The sequence below is a fragment of the Myotis myotis genome, unplaced genomic scaffold (assembly GCF_014108235.1).
Source record: "Myotis myotis isolate mMyoMyo1 unplaced genomic scaffold, mMyoMyo1.p scaffold_m19_p_18, whole genome shotgun sequence".
Taxonomy (NCBI): Eukaryota; Metazoa; Chordata; class Mammalia; order Chiroptera; family Vespertilionidae; genus Myotis; species Myotis myotis.
This window is the reverse complement of record NW_023416322.1, coordinates 38,825,708-38,848,723: the sequence shown is the minus strand read 5'-3', so window position 1 is coordinate 38,848,723 and position 23,016 is coordinate 38,825,708. Positions and strand designations below refer to the sequence as shown.

The following is a 23,016-nucleotide window of genomic DNA, read 5'->3' as shown; positions in this document are numbered from 1 at the left end:
GCCGGCCTCTTTGTTGTTATTGCTAAACTTATGTGGGGCTAAACTCAGTTACTGTTTTACATATAATTCCACTTAGGTGAAGAAGCTTAAATCAGGTTTCCACAAACACAATTTGTCTTCTCTTTCCAATGAATCCTGCCTCACAGACAACCTTCACTGACGTAGGTAATTAAAATGGTGTCAGCTAGGTCGGTGGGCTCACGGTTCGATTCCTGTTCAGGGCACATGCCCAGTTGCAGCCTTGATCCTGTGCAGGGGGTGGTGGGGGTGGGGGTGTGCAGGAGGCAGCCAATCAAAGAGTCTCTCTCATTATTGACGTTTCTATCCCTCTCTCGCTCCCTCTCCTTTCCCCTCTCTCTAAAAATCAATAAGAACATATTTCTTTACAAAATGACGTCAGCGTGCTCACCTCCTATACTCAGATTGCTGTCATGGTTGACGCTGACCTGCTGTGTTACCAGGAGCTCCCTGACTCCCTGCCCAAACCTGTCTTGAAAGGAAAACGCATTCGAGCTGCACATCTGCTCGCATCTCGTGTTTCAGAGCATGTCTTTATATCCACTTCTCTACCTGTTGCTCTTTGGGGTTATAAAGTGTTTTCAATTATATGTTCAGTGATTCTGAGAATCACTCACCTGGGATGGAAGGAACTGAAGTAAAAGAAAAAGAAACAAACAGGAAACACCACGCGCCTGTGTTTGTAACAGTGCCCAGAGCCCGGGCGGCCGAGGTGGCCACCTGAGCCGCCCGGCAGAGCCTGCGCACGTGGCCACAGGGCCCCCTGGCCTGGCATTCGTGGCTTCGCAACGATAGAAATATTTTTAGTCTCCAGCTGTCAATCATAAGGTAAACAAATAGCAATGCTGTAGATTTCAGAAGTATAAAGGGAGTAAAAACAGGTCGTTTTATTTTACTGCTCAGACAAAACCCACTTGAATAGTTTTCTTACTGAATTATGGGGCACGCCTTAGATGGGCGCACATAAAAATACCCGTGATGGAAAAAGCCAATTATCGACTGGGCCGCGAGGCCTGGCCTGCCTCTCTGAGGTTCTGGAGGCTACATTTTCCTCACCTGTGAAGCGAGAGGTGTGTACCAGGTGACTGACTTCTAAGGCCCTCCTAGTTCTAAATGGTTCTGCTGGGACTTAGAAGTTAATGTTTTTAAATCTGTAAGGATACATCCTTTATCCAGCCATAACCTACTCTCCTTGACGTCCCATGAATAACGATTCCATTCTCTGGCTAATGACAGAAACTGAGGCAAAAATACCCAGACACAAAACGATGGGCACAGTCATCCTCGGGCCACCTGTGCTGAATTTCACTCTTACATTTGGAGACCCAGTGGGGGTTTGTGTTCTATTTATTTTCTAAACACTGGCTTTTCTCAACTAAAATTTCTGATCCTTAAAGAAACTGATGGGTTTATAGAGTATTCCACGCCCTTTTTATACGCTTGGCCCTCATCCCTCCCCCACCTCTCCCGACGGGCTGAATAGAAACTGTCTTGCTGAAATACAGAATGGGAGCGCGCGCGCGCACACACACACACACACGCACACACACACGGGCGCACACGCACGCACACATGCACACTCACGCACGCACACACACTGGAGGAGGGGAATGCCATGGCAAGCAGTGAGGCTGCGACAGAGGGGAGGGAGGTGCAGGTGCGAATGTGACCTGGGCTGTTGGGGAAGAGATGCATCTACATGGGAAGCCACACAGAGAAAGCACACTGTTTTCTTTGCAAACAGAAGCAAATGGAAACGACACGGACAAGCAGTGGAGCAGTACCTGACCAGAAAGGAGTGGAGGAAGGGGGGACAAAGCTGAAGTCTGGAGGAGGGACAAGAGAAAACCCACAGAACAGAGAGGGGGCTGAGGGAGAGAGAGAGAGAGAGAGGGAGAGAGAAGCAAAAAGAACATTTAGCTGTCAGCAAAAGAAAAAAAAACATCTTGACACAACTGCCCCGTTGTCTATAATCACAGGAAAACTGTCGCGTCAAAGCTGGGACCTCAACCTTCACTCGCGCTCACTTTGCGTCTTTTTATCATTGTTTCTAAATGAAGACCCTTTTCCGTGCTGATTGCCAATTCGGGGCTGTCTGTCCCGTTACAGGTGAGCACAGCACCCCACTCCGGGGTGCCACTCGGAATCCTTCCACCGTCTCCTCTGGATGTGGTGGGTCCCCGCCTTGTCACCTCCGGGAGACGGGGAGCCTGCACATTCTCCGTGTAAACCATCCTTCCCGCCAAAACTTCTGAACAAGAGCCTGCAGGGTGGAGCCTTCTACAACTTAAGAAATCCACTCACGTGTCCAGGTGTGTTTGGACCCACTCACCCCCACCCCACCACCGCCCCACTACGCGTGCCCATGCTAACTTTCTCCAGAAATGAGACAGGGACCGCTCCGAATCTTACCACATCTGGGAGAGAAAGGAAGTATCCCCCACAAAGTTGTGGGGAGGAAGCGAAATGTTAAGCAACTGGATGCTCAAAAGAAAGGCTTTTCCGAGCCATCCGCGTTGGCATCCGTGCCACGTGGCTACAATTAGGATCCTCTTAAACCTCATCGACAACATTATCACCTTAAGCCCTGGCCGGTTTGGCCCAGTGGGTAGAGCGTCAGCCTGTGGACCAAAGGGTCCCGGGTTCGATTCTGGTCAAGGGCACAGGCCCGGGTTGCAGACTCGATCCCCAGTGGGGGGCGTGCAGGAGCCAGCCAATCAATGATTCTCTCTCGCCATTGATGTTTGTATCTCTCTCCCTCTCCCTTCCTCCCTGAAATCAATAGAAATATATTTTTAAAAAAATAAAATATAATCTTAAGGGAGTTATTTCCCCAGGGTTAGGCCTTAGCTTCACTCTAATCTGAACTTTCCCCCAACGCGTGGAACGGATTGTTGGATGTACCTTTGCCCCTCACCTGGGTCCCACTCTGTGAGCTCAAACACCTCCATGATGCTGCTGGGAGGTACGACCATTATCTCTGATTTCCCTCGTCTGAAACTCATCCTGAAACGGAATTTCCTCCCCATCATCTCGCTCAGTCTCCCATGTTTCTGTCCTTTTCCAATACGACTTCTGGGTTCTCTTCGCAAACCATCCTCGCAAACCCGTGTACGGCCTCCCAGCTGGCCTTCTTGCTTTGGACATTCTTTCCTTCCGTCCTTTCTAAATGCTGCTTCTTGGCCACACATTGTAAACACAGACTCGCGTGTTCTCCTCAACGTGAAACCCAGGACAAGCCACGGCTGCCCGGTCCTGCTTCCAGAACCCAATCTCTGGCCGTTGCCCCAAAGTCCCTCCACCCAGGCCCGTTTCCCAACACCCCTGCACCCTCAGCTGGATTCTCACCTCGAAATGTTGCTCCGTCACCGCTCCTCTGCTAACCCTACTCCTTGTCGCCGACGCCCAGCTCGGGTCCCTTCCGCGAGCCTTCCCTGATCTAGCCGGACACCTGTCCCCTCCCCGTCCTTCCCGGCCATCTGTGGGCGCTTACGTCATGGCCCTCCCGGCTCCACTGCTAATGACTCCGCGTGCTCCTGTGTCGCCTCCCCCATGATCCGTTATTCGGAGGAGCGGGGACCAGCTTATCTGGCTTCTGCGTCGCCACTGGATGCGGGCTGGGGCCCAGGGCCGCACGCTGAAGCTGCTGAGCGGACAAGTCTCTCAGCGGGGTCTTTCATTCTGCCAGCTCCCAGGACTCCTCCTCCTATTCGCCTAGCTCACCTGCTCGCTTCACCTGCTCAATGAAGACTCCAACGAAAGCCAGCACACGCCCAGGGCAGAAGGCCAGTTATGCTTGGGTCTTACTCCCCAGGGTCCCTGACCGCCTGCATCTACCAATGATGTTCCTACAATAACTGTCATTTTTTCTGCGCTGCTGACCGGCTATTACAGACGGTAGGTCTCCTGGCAGGCACCACGCTGGATGCCTGAGAGGGACGCGCTCCACTTCTCCCGCCGCCCAGCTAGAGCTCTCAGGCAGCTGGTTAAGGCCTGGTCGGGACGCTTCCCACTTTAGACGCAGAGTCGCGTGACTTATCGTCACCACCCTCCCGAGACATCCATTTCCACTGCCTTCAGGTCCTTAATTCTTGAGCTGGCAACACAGCCTGTAAATGCCTGGCGCCTCTGGCGACAGGCATACCAGATAACACGTTCTCCTGGGGAAGTGTGGGTTAGATCTAGACGTGAGCCATGTCAGAATGCGGTGCTGATGCAGCTATTGCGCAGCATGGTTCAACCTGCAGAACGTGTTTCTACCCACACTAGGAACGGATCCACCTGTTTCCACACACACAGACCCCACCTGCTCTACCAACACCGATGCTGTGAGGGTCAGAACCAGCGAGGAGTTTGAACAGGAGCCTGGAGGGGTTCTCATCTCCTGGCCCTTGTCTTCCCGGCCTGACATGCACGCCACCACCCAATACTGCGCACGTTCTGCCTGCTGGGCATCCCGTCATTTGGGGACCCTTCTTGAGAAAAACAAGTCTCCTATTCATAACTGGGCCCACCTAGACCACCGAAAGTCAACGCGGAGATCTCTGTCGTCATTTGCAAACTGCATGCTCTGGTGGGGGCCTCCCTTCCTTCCTCAAACATGTTTCACTCCCGTTTGCAGACAGGACCTGGCTGGGCGAGACCCCACATCCGGGGGGGGGGGGGGGTCTCCGCTTACTTTCCACACGCCTGGTGCCTTGTGCACACTAACGTTCGTGGAGCGTTGCCAAGTAAGTGGCCCACTGTCTAGTGACAATATTTCTCTAAGAATAGAAGCAAATATGATCTCCAAGTTAAACAAACGAAGTCCCAAGTCCTGAAACTCTAACTGAAACGGAAGTCATCTGCTGAGTAAATACACTGGGAATCGAGTCTATCAGCATAGCCATAATCGACTGATTGGCAAATCATTACGGAATGCTATTCAGTTCTGAGACTTGACCAAGAAAGGGAGCCACACAGCACCGACGTACTCCAGACACAGGAAGAGCACAGTGTTTACAGAACAGAAACGTAATGAATGGCAGCCTGACGCCTATACTTTCGTTGTCAAGGCTAATTTTGTTGTTTTTGTTGTTAATCCTTACCAGAGGATTTTTTTCCATTGATTTTTTTTTTAGAGAGAGTGAAATGGAAGGAGGGAGTGAGGGAGGGAGAGAGAGAGAGAGGGAAAAAAACTACATCGATGTGAGAGAGACACACTGATTCGTTGTCTCCCGCACATGCCCTGACTGGGTCAGGGATTGGACCTGCAACCCAAGTACATTGCCCTCGACTGGGGGGAATTGAACCTTACAACCCTTTGGTGCACAGGCTGGCGCTCTAACCACTGAGCACACTCGCTAGGGCTGTCAAGGCTAATTAGTTGCTGCCTTAATTAATAAGCTCTGCCTTGATCAGACAGCTCATGTTCATGAACGAATGAAAATTCAATTTTCAGTGACGCTTAACATGTGCACACGGTGGAGACCAAGCGCAATCAGCACTGCTCCTCGGGCCCCGTGAGGAAGTCCCACCGCGTTCCTGAACTGCCACTTGACCTTCCATGACGTGTGTAAGTGAACACAGCCCTACGCACCTGCCCACTGCTCTCTGGGATAGACACTGCCTAACGCTCAGCTCCAAGTTGTAGCAGCCACTTGTGTCCACTCATTTGCATAATAAAAAGCTGTTCGTAAAAATGTCAGGCAATTGGACCGATGGTCCTGCCATCGGCGCAGGGATCCCTGGGAGTCAGCTGCCCTGCAGCAGCCGAGAGGCTTTCCGGAGAACCGGATGCTAAGTGGGCCCTTCGATGTGCCATCCAGGAGGTTCTTCATACCAGGACTGTCTACAGATGGCCCGCAGCAGAGAACATGCTGGATGAATGTTTCATCAGGACCGTGACCCCTCACCTGGTATGGTTTCAGAGCGTGGGCTGCGTCTTAAACCCTAGCAGCATTCAGTATCTGCTCCCACCTCCCTCCATGAAACAAACAGAAAACCCCTGGTTCAGGGCTTACTGTATATTTTATGTATCGTCACTGAAAAAAAATAAGGGATAATTCAGATTGGTTTCATTTCACTGAATGGGGACGTAAGTGGTCAAATCTCCTTTCACATGAAATCCAGATATAACAAGAACAACGTGGATCAGGAATCATTAGAAAAAGGGAACAAGTGCTTTGTAGGCAGTGCTCAACACGGGAGGCCACTCACGAGAAACACCAGGAGGTCTGAGGCCTTCCCTATTAATACGGAAATTAGGACCCCTGACATCTCCAGGGGTTTCAGATGACTTAGAGGCATCAAGTGTATGGAGTCTAAATCCTTACTCTCCGAAAAGAGTCGGCAGACGTTTACTAGATAACTACAAGCTTGCAAAGTGCTGTGTTAGGAGCTACAGGAGACGCGACAAGTAAGACAAGTCTGACTTCACGGGAGCTTACAAATCAGCGAAGAGACAGGCACACGGAAACAGAGATGTGGCGACTGTTCATTCTGCTTCGAGAAAGCTCCGGCGAGCCTTTGGGCTCCAGCTGAGTCCCTCCCTGAAAAACCTCCAACCTGCCCGGCCGGCCTGGCTCAGTGGTTGAGTGTCAACCTGTGAGCCAGGAGGTCAGGGTTCGATTCCCGGTCAGGACACAGGCCCGGATTGTAGGCTCGATTCCCAGTGTGGGGCGTGCAGGAGGCAGCCGATCCATGATTCTCTCTCATCATGGATGTTTCTCTCTCCCTCTCCCTTCCTCTCTGAAATCAATAAAAATATCTTTTTTTAAAAAAGAAACCTCCAACCTTCCAGTCACTCAGGCCAAAAACCTTAGTCCTTCTCAACCCATTTCCTGCTGTTCCAGCTCACACGGGATGTGTGAGAATGACCTGCTGGGTCACCTTCCAAATACAGCACCTGCACGGCCCCTCGGCGGCCCACGGTGGCCCCATCTGTCACCGACTGCGCAGGAGCAACTGGTCTCCATCTTTCTACCTCGTCCCTCTCCCCGTGGTCCTGGTTTCAACAGAGAAGCCAGAGGACGCCTGGAAAACCTTCAGTGGGACCACGTCTCACCTTTGCTTCAGTCCCTCCAAGGCTCCCCACTGCGTCCAGAGTCAAGTCCCGTTAGGCCTCAGCCGTCTGGCCCCCTCACGGCTCCGACCTGGCCCTGCTGCTGTCGCTGGCCCCTGTGCTCCGGCCCCTGTGCTCCGCCCGTGCCCAGCCCTGGCTCCGACCTTCACTTTTTCCTGCAAGGTCACTGGTCTGGCCGCAACGACCCGGGCCGCCTTTGCAGTGCTTGAAGGACGGCTCTAGTATCTGTTACCACATCACGAGGACCGGGCCAATCTCTACTTCGTTCGCGAGCCCACCTTCTTCCCACGCTCTCTCACACGTCAGCGACACGCACTTTACCAGCTGCTGTGTCTCCCAGGGGCCCCTGGTCCTGACTTAGCTTCTTGAGGCCTTCCTTTACTGATGTTGGTGGTTTTTCTAAAGCATGTTAGAATACCCTGCACACACAATGTCCCTGAGTTCAAGTACCTCCGTGTGGACTCCCTAAGCGCAGAATAGCCGGCCTGTCCGTTTGGCCTTGCCTGGCATTTCCTCGCAGTTAGACTCAGGTGAAGCCTCTTGGAGACAGACCACTGAGGCGGGGCTGTGTTTGGGGGGAATCACGTCTGGGGGTGCATCACACCTGTCTGTCCCATTAGTGATGTGAACTCTGATCACTTGATTAAGTGGTTTGTATTTTTCCAACTTTTCCAACTAATACGTTCTTGTGAGAAGATCCTTTGCTATTATCTAAATAACGATAACCAACATTTTTTTTTTAAATTAGCCAACTCTACTCTGTGATCCAATTAATTAAGAACTCTGCAAAATGTCGGAGGTCTGCTGGTGGTTATGAAATCGCTCATGGTGCAACTTTCCCCGGTGTAATTGGTCCATTAACATTCCTCTTCTTCTCCTCCTCCTCCTCTCATGTGCGAAGAAAGCAATCTAAGACGCTATCTTTAAAAGCGCGTAATAACATCTCTAATCTCATCCCTCCCTCCTCGGAGGAGAGCGCTGAGGCCCCGGCGGGCTAAGTGACTTGCCGAAGGTCCGACCTGAACAGCATTAAGTGTGCTCACGGAGGAGCAAGTCAGGCAAAGGCAGCCCGGTGCCCTCCAAACACACCAGCCCTTGGGGGCACGGTCCGTGGCCTCGGGCCGGCTTGCTGGGACCACTGCTGGACAGAAAGGCATGCTCACAGGCCCACAGCACAGGGCAGAGGGTCTCCCATGGAGTCACTGCGGTTTCCAGGGAAGCAAACAGCTCCCTTGTCTTCCCTTGTCTGCCCGAGTCCCCCCTCTATTCTCGCCTCGTCCTTTCTCTCTCCTTCTCCCTCGGAAACACTCAGGTCATTCCAGTGATATAAAGTCGCAGAGCCTGTGGACAAGGGGCTGCAAACTTGAAGTGCTGGATGCCCCCTGGCCTCCTGGGTAATTCCAATCTATGGATGTTTCCATGGTGTTTTTGGTGTTTTTGTTTTTGCATTGGCAGGAGGGCCTTCTGTCCTAACCGCATCATATTCCACTGACCTGAAAACGAGTTGGCGATCTCGTTGGTAAGAGCATTCTAACCCAGACAGTGCAGAAGCGAGCAGCCTCCGCCACACGCCCGGGACTCTCCTATCACAGCCGAACCAAAGAACAACCAGCAGCAGCTCTCAGCTGGGAACTTCCGTCCAGCCTCCCCGGCACAGGGTGGCTCTTGGCTGCAGCTGGCTGCTCGGGGGCCTTTTGGACGCACGGTCCCCGGCAACCCTCTTGGTGAAAGCTGCGTTAGGTGCTACTGAGCAGAGGTGGGCACACACATCCCGCACACACGTTCATACGGGGTACCCAGCATCCCCCCGACCACAGCCGGGCCAGCCCCGAAGGCGAGGCACGTACACAGAGGCAGGGCTTTCACTCAGGGTTACCCTTCGCAGAGCTTGGATAAGCAAGGTCTACCGAAAAAATCATAAAGGCGAAGATTAAATTGCTGAGTTAAAGTCAGTGGCTCTACCCAACTCTTACAAACACAGGGAACTGTTTCTGTGTGAGAGGAGGAGTGGCAGTAGCAGTAAAAGCTGAAGAGGTAGAGAGAGTAGCGGCCACGTCTCCTGGGTGTGACCACGTGCAGGGCCAGGCTGAGTGCTCCATACCTAGCACTGGGGGCAGCCCTCAGAGCCAGCGCAGCGTTCCCAGTGCAGCCAGTGCAGCAGAAAGAGTCAGCACCAGGTCAGTAAAGCATTGGGGCAGCCTAGCCGGTGCGGCTCAGTGGATAGAGCATCGGCCCTCACACTGAAGGGTCTTGGGTTCGATTCCGATCAAGGGCACATACCTCGGTTGCAGGTTCCCTGGCCCTGGTCAGAGTGTGTGTGGGAGGCAACCAATCAATGTGTCTCTCTCACATCGATGTTTCTCTCCGCCTCTCCCTCTCCCTTCTACTCTTCCTAAAAATCAGTGGGAAAATATCCTCAGCTTAGGATTAACAACAACAACAACAAAACAAACAAATAAATAAATAAACAAAGCATCGGGGCAGAATCACAGATTTGCGTGAAGGTTATAATCCTGTGACGGGGGAACGGTCGGATGGTCTTGGAGTGTAGACCATGGTGCATTCCTACTAATGAAGCACTAACTCGCTTCTTCCCGGTCACTTCATGAGCGACCTCCTCTCTGATCACCCGACAGAAAAGCGTAGAACTCCTCCACCTGCCTGAGAATCTAAGATACCTGGGTAACACTGGGCTAAAAGATAGAAAGATAACTTCTAATCGGCGTTGGAAGTTCCAATCTCGAGTGTGCTGTGACTACCTTGACTGGTCGTCTGTCAGGAATCCTTGCGAAGAGAATAGCTATGACGTTATTCAAATAAACACCAAGCCTGTCAGTGCGTGTGACAAATCACCTGAACGTTTGCTTATGGGACACGTGTAAGATTTTACGGACACTGTTAGAGCCCTGACGACACATACTTCTCCCTCAGTTTCTGCTTTTGGGGGGGATGGGGGGAGTTGAAGTTCTATTGCACAGATGTAAATTCTTTTTTGAAATACCTCTGGAAATCCCAGTTTTGCTTAGGCTAAGCATTCTGGGAGTAATAAAATTGTGCTCAGCCTCCAAAACAGTTTTATGGTGTTTTTTTAAAAAAAGGTATCAAACTAAGAGAATGAAATCACACTTTACTCCCAACATTTTTCATCACGATGGTCTCTCTACAAGCTCTGTCTACCTCCAGGAAGATCGTATGACATCAAGCGGTGATGAGAAAAAAGTGTCTGCCTTGAGCTCACATCCAACCAGAACCTGCTGGCGGTCTGCATGCTAATCTTTGATGACCAGTGCTCGATCCAAAAGACAGTGGCTACTGTATGCTTTCAGCAATACTGGCGACAGAGGAAACATGATCCGGAAGTCATCTTTAAACAGGATCACAGGAGATGAGAGAGCTGGGCATGCGCCTTGCTTAAATACTGCTGCCCAAATGGCACTATGACCGCAGACATGTGTAAAAGAAAAAGAGGCTGGCTGCCCTGGCCCATGTGGCTCGGTTGGTTGGAGCATCATCCTGTACACTGAAGGGTCTGACGACACCTACTTCTCCCTCAGTTTCTGCTTTGCAAGTTTGATTCTAGGTTGGGGCATTTATGGGAGGCAACCGATTGATATCTCTCTCTCTCTCTCTCTCTCTCTGTCTTGCTCTCCCCCCTTCCCCTCTCTCTAAAAAAAAATCAATAAACATATCCTCTGTTGAGGAGTTTAAAAAAAAGTGTGGCTGATGTAAAAGTCACTGAAAAGTACAAAACTTACATATTAACATACCCTTTACATTTGGAGCTCTGAATACAAACATGGTTTTTAACTTGGCACCAAGAACCGTATCTGGAAACGTTTTAAACCTGTCGGTCTGTCTGACTCTGCTTAGCTGGAGAAACCCCTTGCTAAAGGCATTCGCGTGTTAACTGGTTTAGATCTCAAACTCTGGAAGAAAGAACTGAATGCTCTGTGCCTCCACCCGTTAGAGGGCAGTACTCACAGCTGCTGCCCACCCTGCTGCCCCTCTGTCCAGCTGCGGGCTCTGGCTCCTTGTATGGAAACTGGAGGGTGGTATCCAAGCTCCGGAACCCTTCCTTCAGGGAGTGGTGCTTGTAATACTCCACAAGTTCCTGAGGGCAAGAAGAATAAAAGGTCGTTGTTAACAAGGCCAGGTCGGTTCTCAAACGCATGGACTCCTTCACACACACTGACATATGTATGAGGATGGGCCATTCGGTGCGAAACTTTCCATAAGCCTATGGAACGGTAACATTCGCCCCTGCCGTTGGCGCGTTTGGGACACCTGCCCTGTGACTGCCTTGGTTACTCGGCCCCTTGTAATGGGAGTTGTCCCTATTGTCACTCCTGGGTGGAGAGCATCCTGTGAGTCTTCCGTCAGACGCGGGAGGGACCACGGTCCATGGAGAGAAACCATGCTCAACGTCAGTCTCAGAACAGTAATTATTGCCCTTATTTATGAAATACTTGCTTTTCTAAACAAAAACAAAGGGAACAGCTGTTTGCTGAATATATAGCAATTTCTAGTTTCCTGCATTTCCTCCCAACGTCACAAAGAGCAAACTTAATCGTCGATGTACTTCTCCACGGTGAACCAGCGTCGATAAGCCACGGGTGCTGCTTGGCGTTGCGCGTGGCTGACGGTGACGTGTCCACAGGTGCCCATCTCCCAGCTCTGCGTGGCCTCTGGCGCTTACACAGGTCACTGACGTGGCTCCTTCCAATCTTCTCTGATACCTCATTGGCCTTAAATACACCAAGCCCAATATAATCACCTCCCATCTTCTTTCACACTAAAATTTCAGGGAATTTCTTATGAGATGCTGGTTGCATGGATTCTACACAAATCCAAATCCGCTGACTTTAAACAGAAATTAAATAGTAATGAATTCATAACGGGAAAAACGTAAATTATGGTCGGATGAGTACTGGAGCTATAACATCTCTTACTAACAGCTGAAATGCAAATAAAAGCAAAATCCCTTTTAACTCAATCATTTGTTGCTTCTACTGCGGCACAGTCGCTGAGAAACAGCGTGGAACCTACCCGTGGCTTCTAAAATTCACACTGACATCATTCCGTGGCTATGCTCCAAGTTCCCCAGACAAACCAACCGGGCCAAACTCTCCCGGAAAAAGAAAAGGAGACTCGCCAGTGATCTGTGCATCGTTTACGGCCTCACTCCGAGGAGCTGTGGACGCTCACCGCCTGGAGAGCTCCTGGGTCCAAAGATTATGGAGATCAGGCCCCTGCCCTCCCGGGTTCTCACCCTTGAAGGAAAGTGAGGGATTATGGGAGTCCGAAGGCAAGACAGAGAACTTCCTTTGGTGAGTCCTTTTTGGAGGATGAGAGGAGTTCATGATACAGCCTGGCTTACACTGAAGAACATGTACAACTTCAAAAGCCAGGAAGGAGGGAAGGATTGTTTTATTTTATTTTTTAGTATATTTTTATTGATTTCAAAGAGGAAGGGAGAGAGAGCAGAAACATCAATAATGAGAGAGAATCATAGATCAGCTGCCTCCTGCACGCCCCACATGGATGGACAAGCCGCAACCGGGCATGTGCCCTGACCGGGAATCGAACCGTGACCTCCTGGTTCATAGGTTAACGCTCAACCACTGGGCCACGCCGGCCGAGCGGATTGTTTTAAATGGAGCCTTCGGGCTGGGAAGAGACACGAGGTGATGAAGACCACACTCACAGCCCACAGGCAGCGCGGTAGGGCTGAGCACTGGATAAAGCAAAGGAGATTTTCCAACTCTCACATCTGTGAAATGGGGATAGCAGAATTTCACGGTGGATAGCAAAGAGTATCTGAAGTGCCAGGCACATGTGAGGATCATGACAGCTGCCACCATCCCCTGACCAGGTGCTTACATAGTTCCTCACAATCTTCACACAAGAAACGAGAGGTGGGCCTTGTCCCCAGGGATGCGCAAGTCCCAGCGAGCTTCTGCCACGTGTGCAGGTCACAGAGCTGGTGTCTGCCTCCAGCGCCGTTCTCCCACCTGCATCACACTATGAGCAAGCGGTTCCTGGCCAAGGTAGCCCACACAGGGGAGGCTACAGGGAAGGAGCACTTGCTAAGAATCTGTGATGGGCCAGGAACTTTATTTACGTAGACCTGAGGTGCTAGGCTTTTACACACATTATATCTATAACTTGAAATATATATATATATACCCAGTTGGTGTTGCTCAGTGGTTGAGCATCGACCTATGAACCAGAAGGTCAAGGTTCAATACCCAGTGAGAGCACATGCCCGGGTTGTGGGCTTGATCCCTGTGTGGGGTGTGTAGGAGGCAGCTGATCAATGATTCTCTCTCATTGTTGATATTTCTCTCTCTTTCTCCCTCTCTGAAATCAGTAAAAACATATATTTCTTCCTTCTTGGATCCAGATTACAGGGATCCTTGATGAAGAAAAGGAATTTGTAATCTGACAAGAAGAGGAGGAGGAGGGACAAAATATCAGACAGAAATTTATATCCTCAAAATGGTTTCAATGATCAGAATATGGCATTTGCATTACAGTGATTTTTAACATGGTCTGCAAAGGCCAAGTCTGGAATTAAATTCTAGAGATGGATGTTACTATGTAACTTTTTCACATAAAAAGGGGAATCCTGCCAGGGCTCTGAAAGAGCAGTGCTCACATATACTGTGAGGATGATTCAAATGACTCCAGAGGGCTGTTCTTTTAGGCTCCTTATTTAAACTGAGTAAAATGTAACAAATATGAAAATAAACCGGAAAGGAATAAGCCAGTAACTTTCAACTTCAGTGTGATTTAGTTACAGGTAATACAGATTTTATGCATTTTATTATAAACTAGAGGCCCAATGCATGAAATTCTGGATAGAGGCCCAGTACATGGGGGGAGGGGGGGAGGGAGAGTGGGGAGGGGTCCCTCAGTCCGGCTTGTGCCTCTCGAAATCCAGGACCCCTTGGGGGATGTCCGACTGCCGGTTTAGGGATAGGGCCTAAACAGGCAGTCGGACATCCCTTTCGCAATCCGGGACCGCTTGCCCCTAACTGCTTGCCTGCCTGCCTGCTCAGTGCACGTCATAGCGACCAGTCATTCAGTCATAACGGTTGCTTATGCTTTTCTATATATAGATTAGGATGAATTTAGGTTTATGCGAAGTTGGCTTGAGTGATCGTACTGAGAAGGACTTGGGGATCACTTCATACCTACCCACCTCCACATTTTAGTGAAGAAAAATGGCTTTTCCAAGCCCTAGGGTCATGCGAACGAGTAAGCTGCAAAGCGCTTCTTTATCACTTCACTAAGCATGGGGTACATTCCAGCTCCATTTTTACAGTCCTAGGAGGGCGAGCCTTCCCACACGTTCCTAAGCAGGTAGAATGAAATGGCGCCGCCTGGATCTCTTCCCTGGGATGCCTTTTTGCTTCCCGCCTTTCAGTCTAATCCGCCCCTGCTTACAGTCATTGACCTTCAGGTACTACAAGTAAATAAGACGACTCTAAACAAAAGCAATGGCTAAGCTCCCCTTATCTCACACTCACACAGAGGTGTCGGCAACTCCAGTCTCTCTCAGAAATAATGAGCCCGTCACTCCGGTTACCAAGGCAACAGGCACCGGGGATGATTTATAAACAGCATTTGGCCCTGGAAGGTCTGGCGCACATGACAATTAGAACAAAATTAATGCCTTGTAATCTGGAGGCAGAGATTCATTTAGAACTTGAATTTAATGATGAGGAAAACACCAAAAATCTTGATTCACCGAGTTACGGAAGCCCAAGGGAAACAAGTGAGGTCCCAGCCCCTGAAGGCCGAGCCTCTCTTTGGGGAACTGGCTCATTTAACACCAGTTCTGGAGGCTGACGGTGCTTTACATCCGATTCCAGATTCAAATTTCATTCCAGGCCCTAAGCAGCTTCTGAAGTAGGAGAACAGAACTCGGCCACCAAGATGGGAGGATGTGAACTACTCTGAAGAGACAACTCAAAACCACAGACCCCACTCATACGGGAATTGTGCTATTGGACACCAACAGCATCAAAGGAAACGCCATGAAGCTGTGTGGTCCCGGGTTAGAGAGGCCCCCACATGGCCAGGGTGATGGTGCCTGTGAGCCTCCCCCTCCTTCCCAAGGGGCCGGTTCCTGGCAGGAGCCGCCCCCCCGATCTTGGGTCCTCGTAGTACTTCCTACTTCAGGTCCAAGGACAGCACTGTGGTACCAGGTGGATGTCCTGATTTGAAAGCATCTTTAGAACACAGTGGCGCCCCTTCTGAACCCTGCAAACGCACGGCGGCTTCACGCAGGGAGGACTCCACGCCAATGCTCAGCAAGAACAGAAGCCCCGAGCAGGGCAGCTCTGACACCCTCAGCCATCTCGGCACCATCTGCTCCGGGCAGGTGCTAACCCGGGCCAAAGTGTTTTCCTAAGACGTATCAGCTCCTTGTCTTTCGTTCCTTTTACAGTTACTGTCAGGCGTAATGACGGGATGGTTCTCAGAAAGGCATCCTTAGGCGATTTCATCACGCGAACGTGCAGGGGACGCCATGAGCAAAATCACACGAGTGTGAATCAAGCACCAGAGAAAATCATGCCGTAGAGAGACTATGGACAAGGTGGAACCCGGCACACTGTTTTACAGCCAACTATTTTTCCAAAGCAGAAAGAGTACACTCTAAAATAATGATTAAAAGAATAGTCAAGCCCTAGTCAGTTTGGCTCAGTGGATAGAGCGTCAGCCTGAGGACTGAAGGGTCCCAGGTTCGATTCCGGTCAAGGGCACATGCCCAGGTTGCAGGCTCCATCCCCAGTGGGGGGCGTGCAGGAGGCAGCTGATCAATGTCCTCTCTCACCGTTGATGTTTCTTTCTCTCTCTCTCTCTCTCTCTCTCTCTCTCTCTCTCTCTCTCTCTCTCTCTCCCTCCCTCCCTCCCTCCCTCTTCCTCTCTGAAATCAATAAAAATATAGTTTAAAAATGTATAGTCAATACATAAATTAGTCACACAGTTGTTCACTGTCCTTATTGAGTATTATGTACGTCCTATGCTTTTTAGAGGCCTGGAGCGCAGTAGGTCTGCACACCAGCACCACCACAGACATGGGGTTCAGGTGTTGCCCTACCATGTCACCAAAAGATAGGAATTTTTCAGCACCATTTTTGTTGTTGTTGTTGATTCTCACTGGAGGATTTTTCTATTGATTTTTAGAGTGGAAGGAGGGGGAGAGAGAGAGAGGAGGGGAGAGAAACATCTATGTGATAGAGAGGCACATCGACTGGTTGCCTCCCACACCCGCCCCAACCAGGGCTGGGGATCAAGCCTACAACCGACGTATGTGCCCTTGACTGGAATCGAACCAAAGACCCTTCAGTCCGTGGGCCAAAGCTCTAACCACAGAGACAAACCAGCTAGGGCTTCAGCTCCATTTTAATCTTACAGGACCGCCGTCACAGATGTGGTCTGTCATTGACGGAATGAAACAGAGTTCTGTCCGTGGTACAATCGTATATCCTTTGCTAATGGTTTGTAGTTTCATCGTAGTTTTGCTATAATTCTTAATCCCCTCCCTTGCACCGACTGCTATCGGCCTTACAGAAGAACCACCCAGCATATGGAGGAAATCATACCCATGTGTCTCTAGCAGTGGCATTTCACCTGTCGTGTGAGGGCTGCCCATGTTAGCTCTGGGACAGGTCCTCTTAACCCCTTTCCAGAAGACCACTGTGGAAGAGGGCATTGCTCTCTGGTGCAAACTGCTGGAGTCCTGGGTCTCTGCTGCTTCTCTCCAGCCAAGGACCTCTGTCACGAACCCAGTCGCTGTGGTATCACTGGCTTTTCCCATCGGACCGCAGCTGCTCAAGAACTTTCTGCAGCAGAACTGGGTGGCACCGCGCTGCACTGCTCAACCCTTTCCAGTGCCTCTTCCTTTCCTCCGGTCTCCTCGGCTCCTCTGATGGGGGTGGCGGTGTGGCTGTTGTTACTTTCCGAGTCGGCAGGGCTGGAACCCATCGTTGGCCCCACAGCAGTCTGAAGCCTCCTAGTGACCGTGACCCGTGGAGCAGCCTCGTTCCCACCCCCGGGAGCCCTGCGGGTGCAGACTGGAGCTGGCGTGCCCTGCAGCGAGGAGATGCCCGCGCCCTCTGCACGCTTTGATCATGTCTGGGCTGGGCGGTCACTCGGCATCGGTGCGTCCCCAGGTCCTCAGGCTGGGAGCGCGCTCCTCAGGTCCCCCCCTCTCTGTGCACAGCCTGCCGGTGCCAACAGGACGCGAGTCACAGCCCCCGGGGGGTGTCTGGGCCTGGAGCAGAGTTCCCACTTCCCAGGACGCGATCTCACTGCCCGCCTTCGTGTTTGGATGGGGACTGAGATTTCCATGCAGAGGTTTCTGACTTTCCCTTTGACTGGGGATGCTGCCCTATCTTGGAAACCCCGTTCCCGCCTTGGGGCGGTCCAGGTTTTAGAGCAGGCCTGCTAGTGCCTGCGTGGAGGCTCTCTTACTCTCCGCTCTAGCTTCGATGCTGACATCTGCAACGCGTTTTGAGATGTTTTCCGGAAGGCTGGAGCCTGGATCACTGGACGGATGGCCTGATCAGTAAGAGGTCCTTCCTGATGCTACTCAATGTGCCCGGGAGACCACTCCCCACGCATCGCACGTCCTGGGTCCCAATTTTCATCATCTCAGGAAACGCCCTCAACCCTAGACCACTCTTAAGGCAACATGAACTCTTTTACTATCAGCAATGCATATACAGTATAGTGAGGTGTAGGCACGGTCTATATGGCATATACATAATATTCTTAGCTACTAATACAATTATTAGGTTGTAATTATTTAAAGTGGCTATTTTATTAAATAACTGTATTAAATTATTTAAGATTGTATATTTTATTAAACAATCTTTTTTCTTGTAAAGCAACTATTGCATATATACTCTTTCAATTTAAATGTAAAGTTCCCATGAGATCCTTGTATGGTAAAAATGGTACCTTGTTCATGTTTAATTGTGCAAGGTCATGAAGGAGAACACAGAGCATTTAAAATAGCAGAAAATAGCCCAGCTGGCGTGGCTCAGTGGTTGAGTGTCAACCTATAAACCCGGAGGTCACGGATTGATTCCTGGTCAGGGCACATGCCGGGGCTGTGGGCTCGATCTCTGGTAGGGGGCGTGCAGGAGGCAGCCAATCAATGGTTCTCTCTCACCTTTGATATTTCTCTCTCTCCCTCTTCCTTCCTCTCTAAAATCAATAAAAATATATTTTTAAAAATAGCAGAAAATACAAAAAGTGTTTCTATGTGACAGTATATTGCATTTCATATTAAATGAACCTAAATGTGAGAAGTGTTTCACCAATTACAATGACGACTTTTTGTGCTATAATTTAAAATACCTTCCTCTACCTGAATGAGGATGTAGAAGTGGAGGAAGGAAGGGGAGGACAGAGGTGAATATTCAACATTTGCTGGGTTTCATCCAACACAAGGCAAAACTCACACAGAGAACTGAAAGGTCACCGTATCTGTATTTGTCTATTACTCTGACTCATAAGGAGTGTAGACTCTGAAATACTATCTAAAACTTGCATTACAATGAAAACCATGACTAGGGCACTATAAAACAATTGGAATTCCTAAAATTAGAATTTTCAGGATCTGCTGCAAAATGGTAGTATGATTCTCTTCAAACAACTTCTCAGTGAGCAGAATTTCTATAAAACTATAGAATTAAACTGACCTTCCCAATAAGAGAAAAATAAGGCCCACAGATTGAAACGAACTAATCAATGCTTACCATTAAACTTTTAAATTTTCTATTTTCTGCAATGTGAAATAAGCCATCTCTTGTTACAATCTTGATGTGCTTTGCTTCATTATTGTACCTGTGGGCAATGAATAACTTATGAATATAAATGTGGTTTTAATCAGAAGAAATCAATAATGGCCAGAGGGCATGCCCCAATAACGCTACAGGAATTAATTCGGAAGACAAAATATATACCTATGCCAATACAGTGGTGACAACTAATTTGCCAAATATATTTACTAGATCGGTTGAAGACACAACCAATCTTTGAAGGGAGAAGGGAAATTAGATTTGACCAATCATTATGCTCAATGTATTTAGTAAGTTCCACTGGAGAATATAGAAAAACAAAATAGAACAAAATCCAGTTATTTATACTCTTAGAATTTACCAAAAACATACACACGTCAAGTCACCCAAATACAATGTTATGACGAAAGCTAATATGCCAATTAGCAGCCTGTCCCACTTCATTGTGTGTTTCTAGCGGATGTTTTCAAGTAGCAGTGCCCTGTCTGGATAGAAGCATTATTCCTGCTGTAATTAGATCCTTGGTTTTCAACTTCGGGGTTACACATGTCGGAGGGTCTGCGCAGTTGCAAACAGGAGTTCTATTTCTGTGAAATTGCTTGTCCTACTTACTTAATGCTAATTGCATATTCGCCCGACTCTTTGGTCCGGAGCCTCACCAGGTAAGTGCTGTTCGGCCTGTTAATAAGCTCAGTCTCCGCCTGCAGTCTCTCCATCGCCCCGGCGTACCTGGAAGAGACAAGGAGAGGCATCTGTGTGATGTGCCTGGAAAAGAGCAGAGGCTACAGGTAGGCACCTGCCAGGATGTTAACTTCGTGGCAGCTCTGAGCTCTCCTGACTTCTGTGCCTACTAATTCCATCGCTTCAAAAGGAATAATTCAGAGACATCCTTTAATTCTTTCAAACGCAAGTGCTCTACAAAGCTAACAAGAGTAAAATGAACCATGCTTAACACACAGGAAATATTTATCAAATAAATGAATGAGGCATGGAGAGGAGCCAATAGGTACCAGGTTAGAGCTGGAGGGAGTTTAGGGAACACACACACACACGCACACACACACACACACACACACGCACACACACAAACGTACACACACACACACACAACCCCAAAACTTCACCTTTCCTATGTACACTATGAAATGAAATGTACCTTGAGCATCTTTCTCAAGAAAACTCCAGTAACAATTTAAATTATTTTTAAACTAATTTTTGGATATAAGATTAATTCTGTTAGCCCACACATTGGCTAAGCAATTTTCTTAAGTAACTAGCAGTACTGAGTAAAATATGTCTTTAAAAGTTTTTTTGTCGTTGCCTTTGAACACACCTCCATCCAACAAATGGACATGGAATGTGGTTTGGCACCCCCCCTCCTTTATGGCGCCCTTGAACTACGGGTATGGCATGTCAACTCAGCTGCATAAATATTTTTAATACTTACCAAGGCTGGCAAGAATAATCTACTGGTTTGGGCACCTAGGATATAAAAAAGCCAAAATAGATTAAGTTTACTTAAGGGAAGCTTCTAGAAATCAATCACTAATTCAGTTCAGCTGACTCAGCTAGAAACCCCTAAGTAGCACAGCGCCAGGTCTATCCACCGGCCATTTCACACATAGTGAATCACGGTCTATGTCAGGGAAACAGAACATAATTCATCTCGCTTTAATCCATCCTTTCATTCATTTTGCTGCCACTGTACTTCCAAGGGGAGAGATAACAGGAGAAATATGAACTGGAAACTTTGGGTATTTATTATCAAGGCAGCTTAGTCTTATGGAAAATTAAAAGGAAAATGTTAGGGTAACCAAACAGCACCCCGCTTTCTAAGACCTTGGGAAACAGGCCCAGCAACAGTATGTACTGCAGGTAGCCTCCGCATTTGTAACGCAAAGTCTAAACTCTGATTTTCAGGGAAAAGTCATGGAAAAGATTCATTTTTCCTCTTTTTGCAAAAGAGAAAAATAGTACATTTTCTAAGCTCACAAAGAAAGAAAAAGAAAGAAAAGTCCCTCTGGTTGCTTATGGAAACTAGAAAATGAACAAAGCCAATGCGGGTATGCTAATATTCATGAAATAACAAGTAAAAGACATACTCTGTAGATGGGCAAAGTTGATAAACCCAGGAGTACAGACAGGTTGTCTCCTGTTCAGAAATTTTTCATGAATCATGTGACTCTGTGATATATCCGCACCATGGTATATTCCTGGGCCTTTTTCCACCCAGTGATTGAAAATATTGTTAGCATCATTTTTAACAGTGAAAGCAATCATATTTCCGAGGTGTGGCCAATGGGAACATGCCTGGTTTCATAATAGGCTGCTCCTCTTTTGTCCTTTCAGATGAAGAGTTACATATCAAAGCGTTACCTTTCTGCTCAGAACATCCCTAAAGCCATCAACATTTAAATATTGTGACCCGATGAATTCCATTTCTATCTTTACCGCCTCTAAAATCTCGATACATCGCAAATAATATTGGAAGTAAGTTACCCCCCTTGGAATCCTGCAAACATTATCTTAGGCCCTTTGTTTCGCAAATAGGACTCCATCTTCAACCGTTTCCCTTCCGATGGGAAGATGTACATGGCCCCGGAAATTTCCTCAGCATGCGCTTGGGTACGGATTAAATGAAATGAGACGGTGTGGACTTGGAATATGAAATGCTTAGTATCCGTGACCTGATGATTTTAGGTTCCCAACATCCTCATGTGAGAACACACAATCTCCCGCTACCTGCCCTCATGGGCACACCACTGCTCTCAGCACAGGAAGCCTGAACCCTGTTTATACAAATGACAGAAAACGGGCTAACAACCCTTTTTGCTTGTCTGATTAGATAAGTGAACTTCAACAGATTTTCAAGATTATAGCAGAAGATAAAAAATATGGGACATTTGATCACAGAATCAACAGATCAGCACATGCTTCCGGATTCCCTCTGCTTTTGAAATTAATTAAGCAGGAGCGAGTGGAGTGAATGATCCTACAGGTGACATTCTGAAATCTAAGATGGCAGCCGTTCACGCGTGTAACATTAAAAAGATGCTCCAGCCAGCCAGTGTGGCTCAGTGGTTGAGCGTCGACCTATGAACCAGGAGGTCATGGTTCGATTCCGGTCGGGGCACATGCCCGGGTTGCGGGCTCGATCCCCAGTGTGGGGCGTGCTGGAGGTAGCCGATCCATGATTCTTTCTCATCATTGATATTTCTTTCTCTCTTTCTCTCTCTCTCTCTCTTTCTCTGTCTCTCTCTCTCTCCCTTCCCCTCTGAAAACAATATATATATATATATATATATATTTTTTTTTTTTAAAGATGCTCCTGCCGAAACCGGTTTGGCTCAGTGGATAGAGCGTCAGCCTACCCGGGACTGAGAGGTCCCGGGTTCGATTCCGGTCAAGGGCATGTACCTGGGTTGTGGGCACATCCCTGGTGGGGGATGTGCAAGAGGCAGCTGATCGATGTTTCTCTCTCGTCGATGTTTCTAACTCTTTCTATCTCTCTCCCTTCCTCTCTGTGAAAAATCAATAAAATATATTTAAAAAAAAAAAAAAGATGCTCCAGTATAGAGATCCAGGAAGGACTGAAATATGGCAAGCAAGACAAATTAAGGGTGGTTTTGTTTTTCCCAAACCATCAACTCCATTATTTTAGTAAAAACATTTATTTACCTAGAGTCAAGAACTTTAAATGTTTCACAGAAAAATACACCCTAAACAGCAAATTATGATAAAATAATGTCACCCGTAAACAGAAATTTATAAATCTCATAAAGCACTAGACAGTACGTGTTATGTTATAGTCGTCTGTAATAATATTTGAATACTCATTCATTCTTCTTGTATCAACCTAATGTGTTTGATGATTTTGTAAAATGTCATTATAACATTAAATAAACAGTAATGACAAGCTAAAGCACAGTAAAATGTATTTAGAGATTTGATTGAAGAATTTTCGACTTTCATGCTTTCCAACACACTAGTTCAAGTGTAACATCTCTCTGTAACCCAGCGTGACGGGGACTAGATTAGACTCGCATCTCGCCTCGGTGGGAAAAGAGAAATTGGTACAGTTCATCTAATCTGTAGCTTTGGTGATTCCTCCTAAAG

At 48.4% G+C, this 23,016-nt stretch overlaps 1 protein-coding gene across 5 annotated transcripts in view; it reads right to left on the bottom strand.

Moving 5' to 3' along the window:
- Positions 1 to 23,016, bottom strand: part of VAV3 (vav guanine nucleotide exchange factor 3) — a 167,160-nt gene that overhangs the window by 3,341 nt on the left and 140,803 nt on the right. Inside the window, exons 22-27 of one of the 5 annotated variants that reach the window (XM_036342275.1) lie at positions 20,348 to 20,382; positions 19,513 to 19,629; positions 18,859 to 18,946; positions 11,661 to 11,826; positions 11,063 to 11,192; positions 1,803 to 1,886 (exon numbers count right to left, since the gene is read on the bottom strand). In XM_036342275.1, coding sequence (XP_036198168.1) covers positions 1,803 to 1,886; positions 11,063 to 11,192; positions 11,661 to 11,826; positions 18,859 to 18,946; positions 19,513 to 19,629; positions 20,348 to 20,382 — 620 coding nt within the window. Of the gene's footprint in view, positions 1 to 1,802; positions 1,887 to 11,062; positions 11,193 to 11,660; positions 11,827 to 18,858; positions 18,947 to 19,512; positions 19,630 to 20,347; positions 20,383 to 21,002; positions 21,243 to 23,016 lie in introns of those variants that run through there. The other 4 variants (XM_036342276.1, XM_036342277.1, XM_036342278.1 and 1 more) reach the window with 4 other exon arrangements.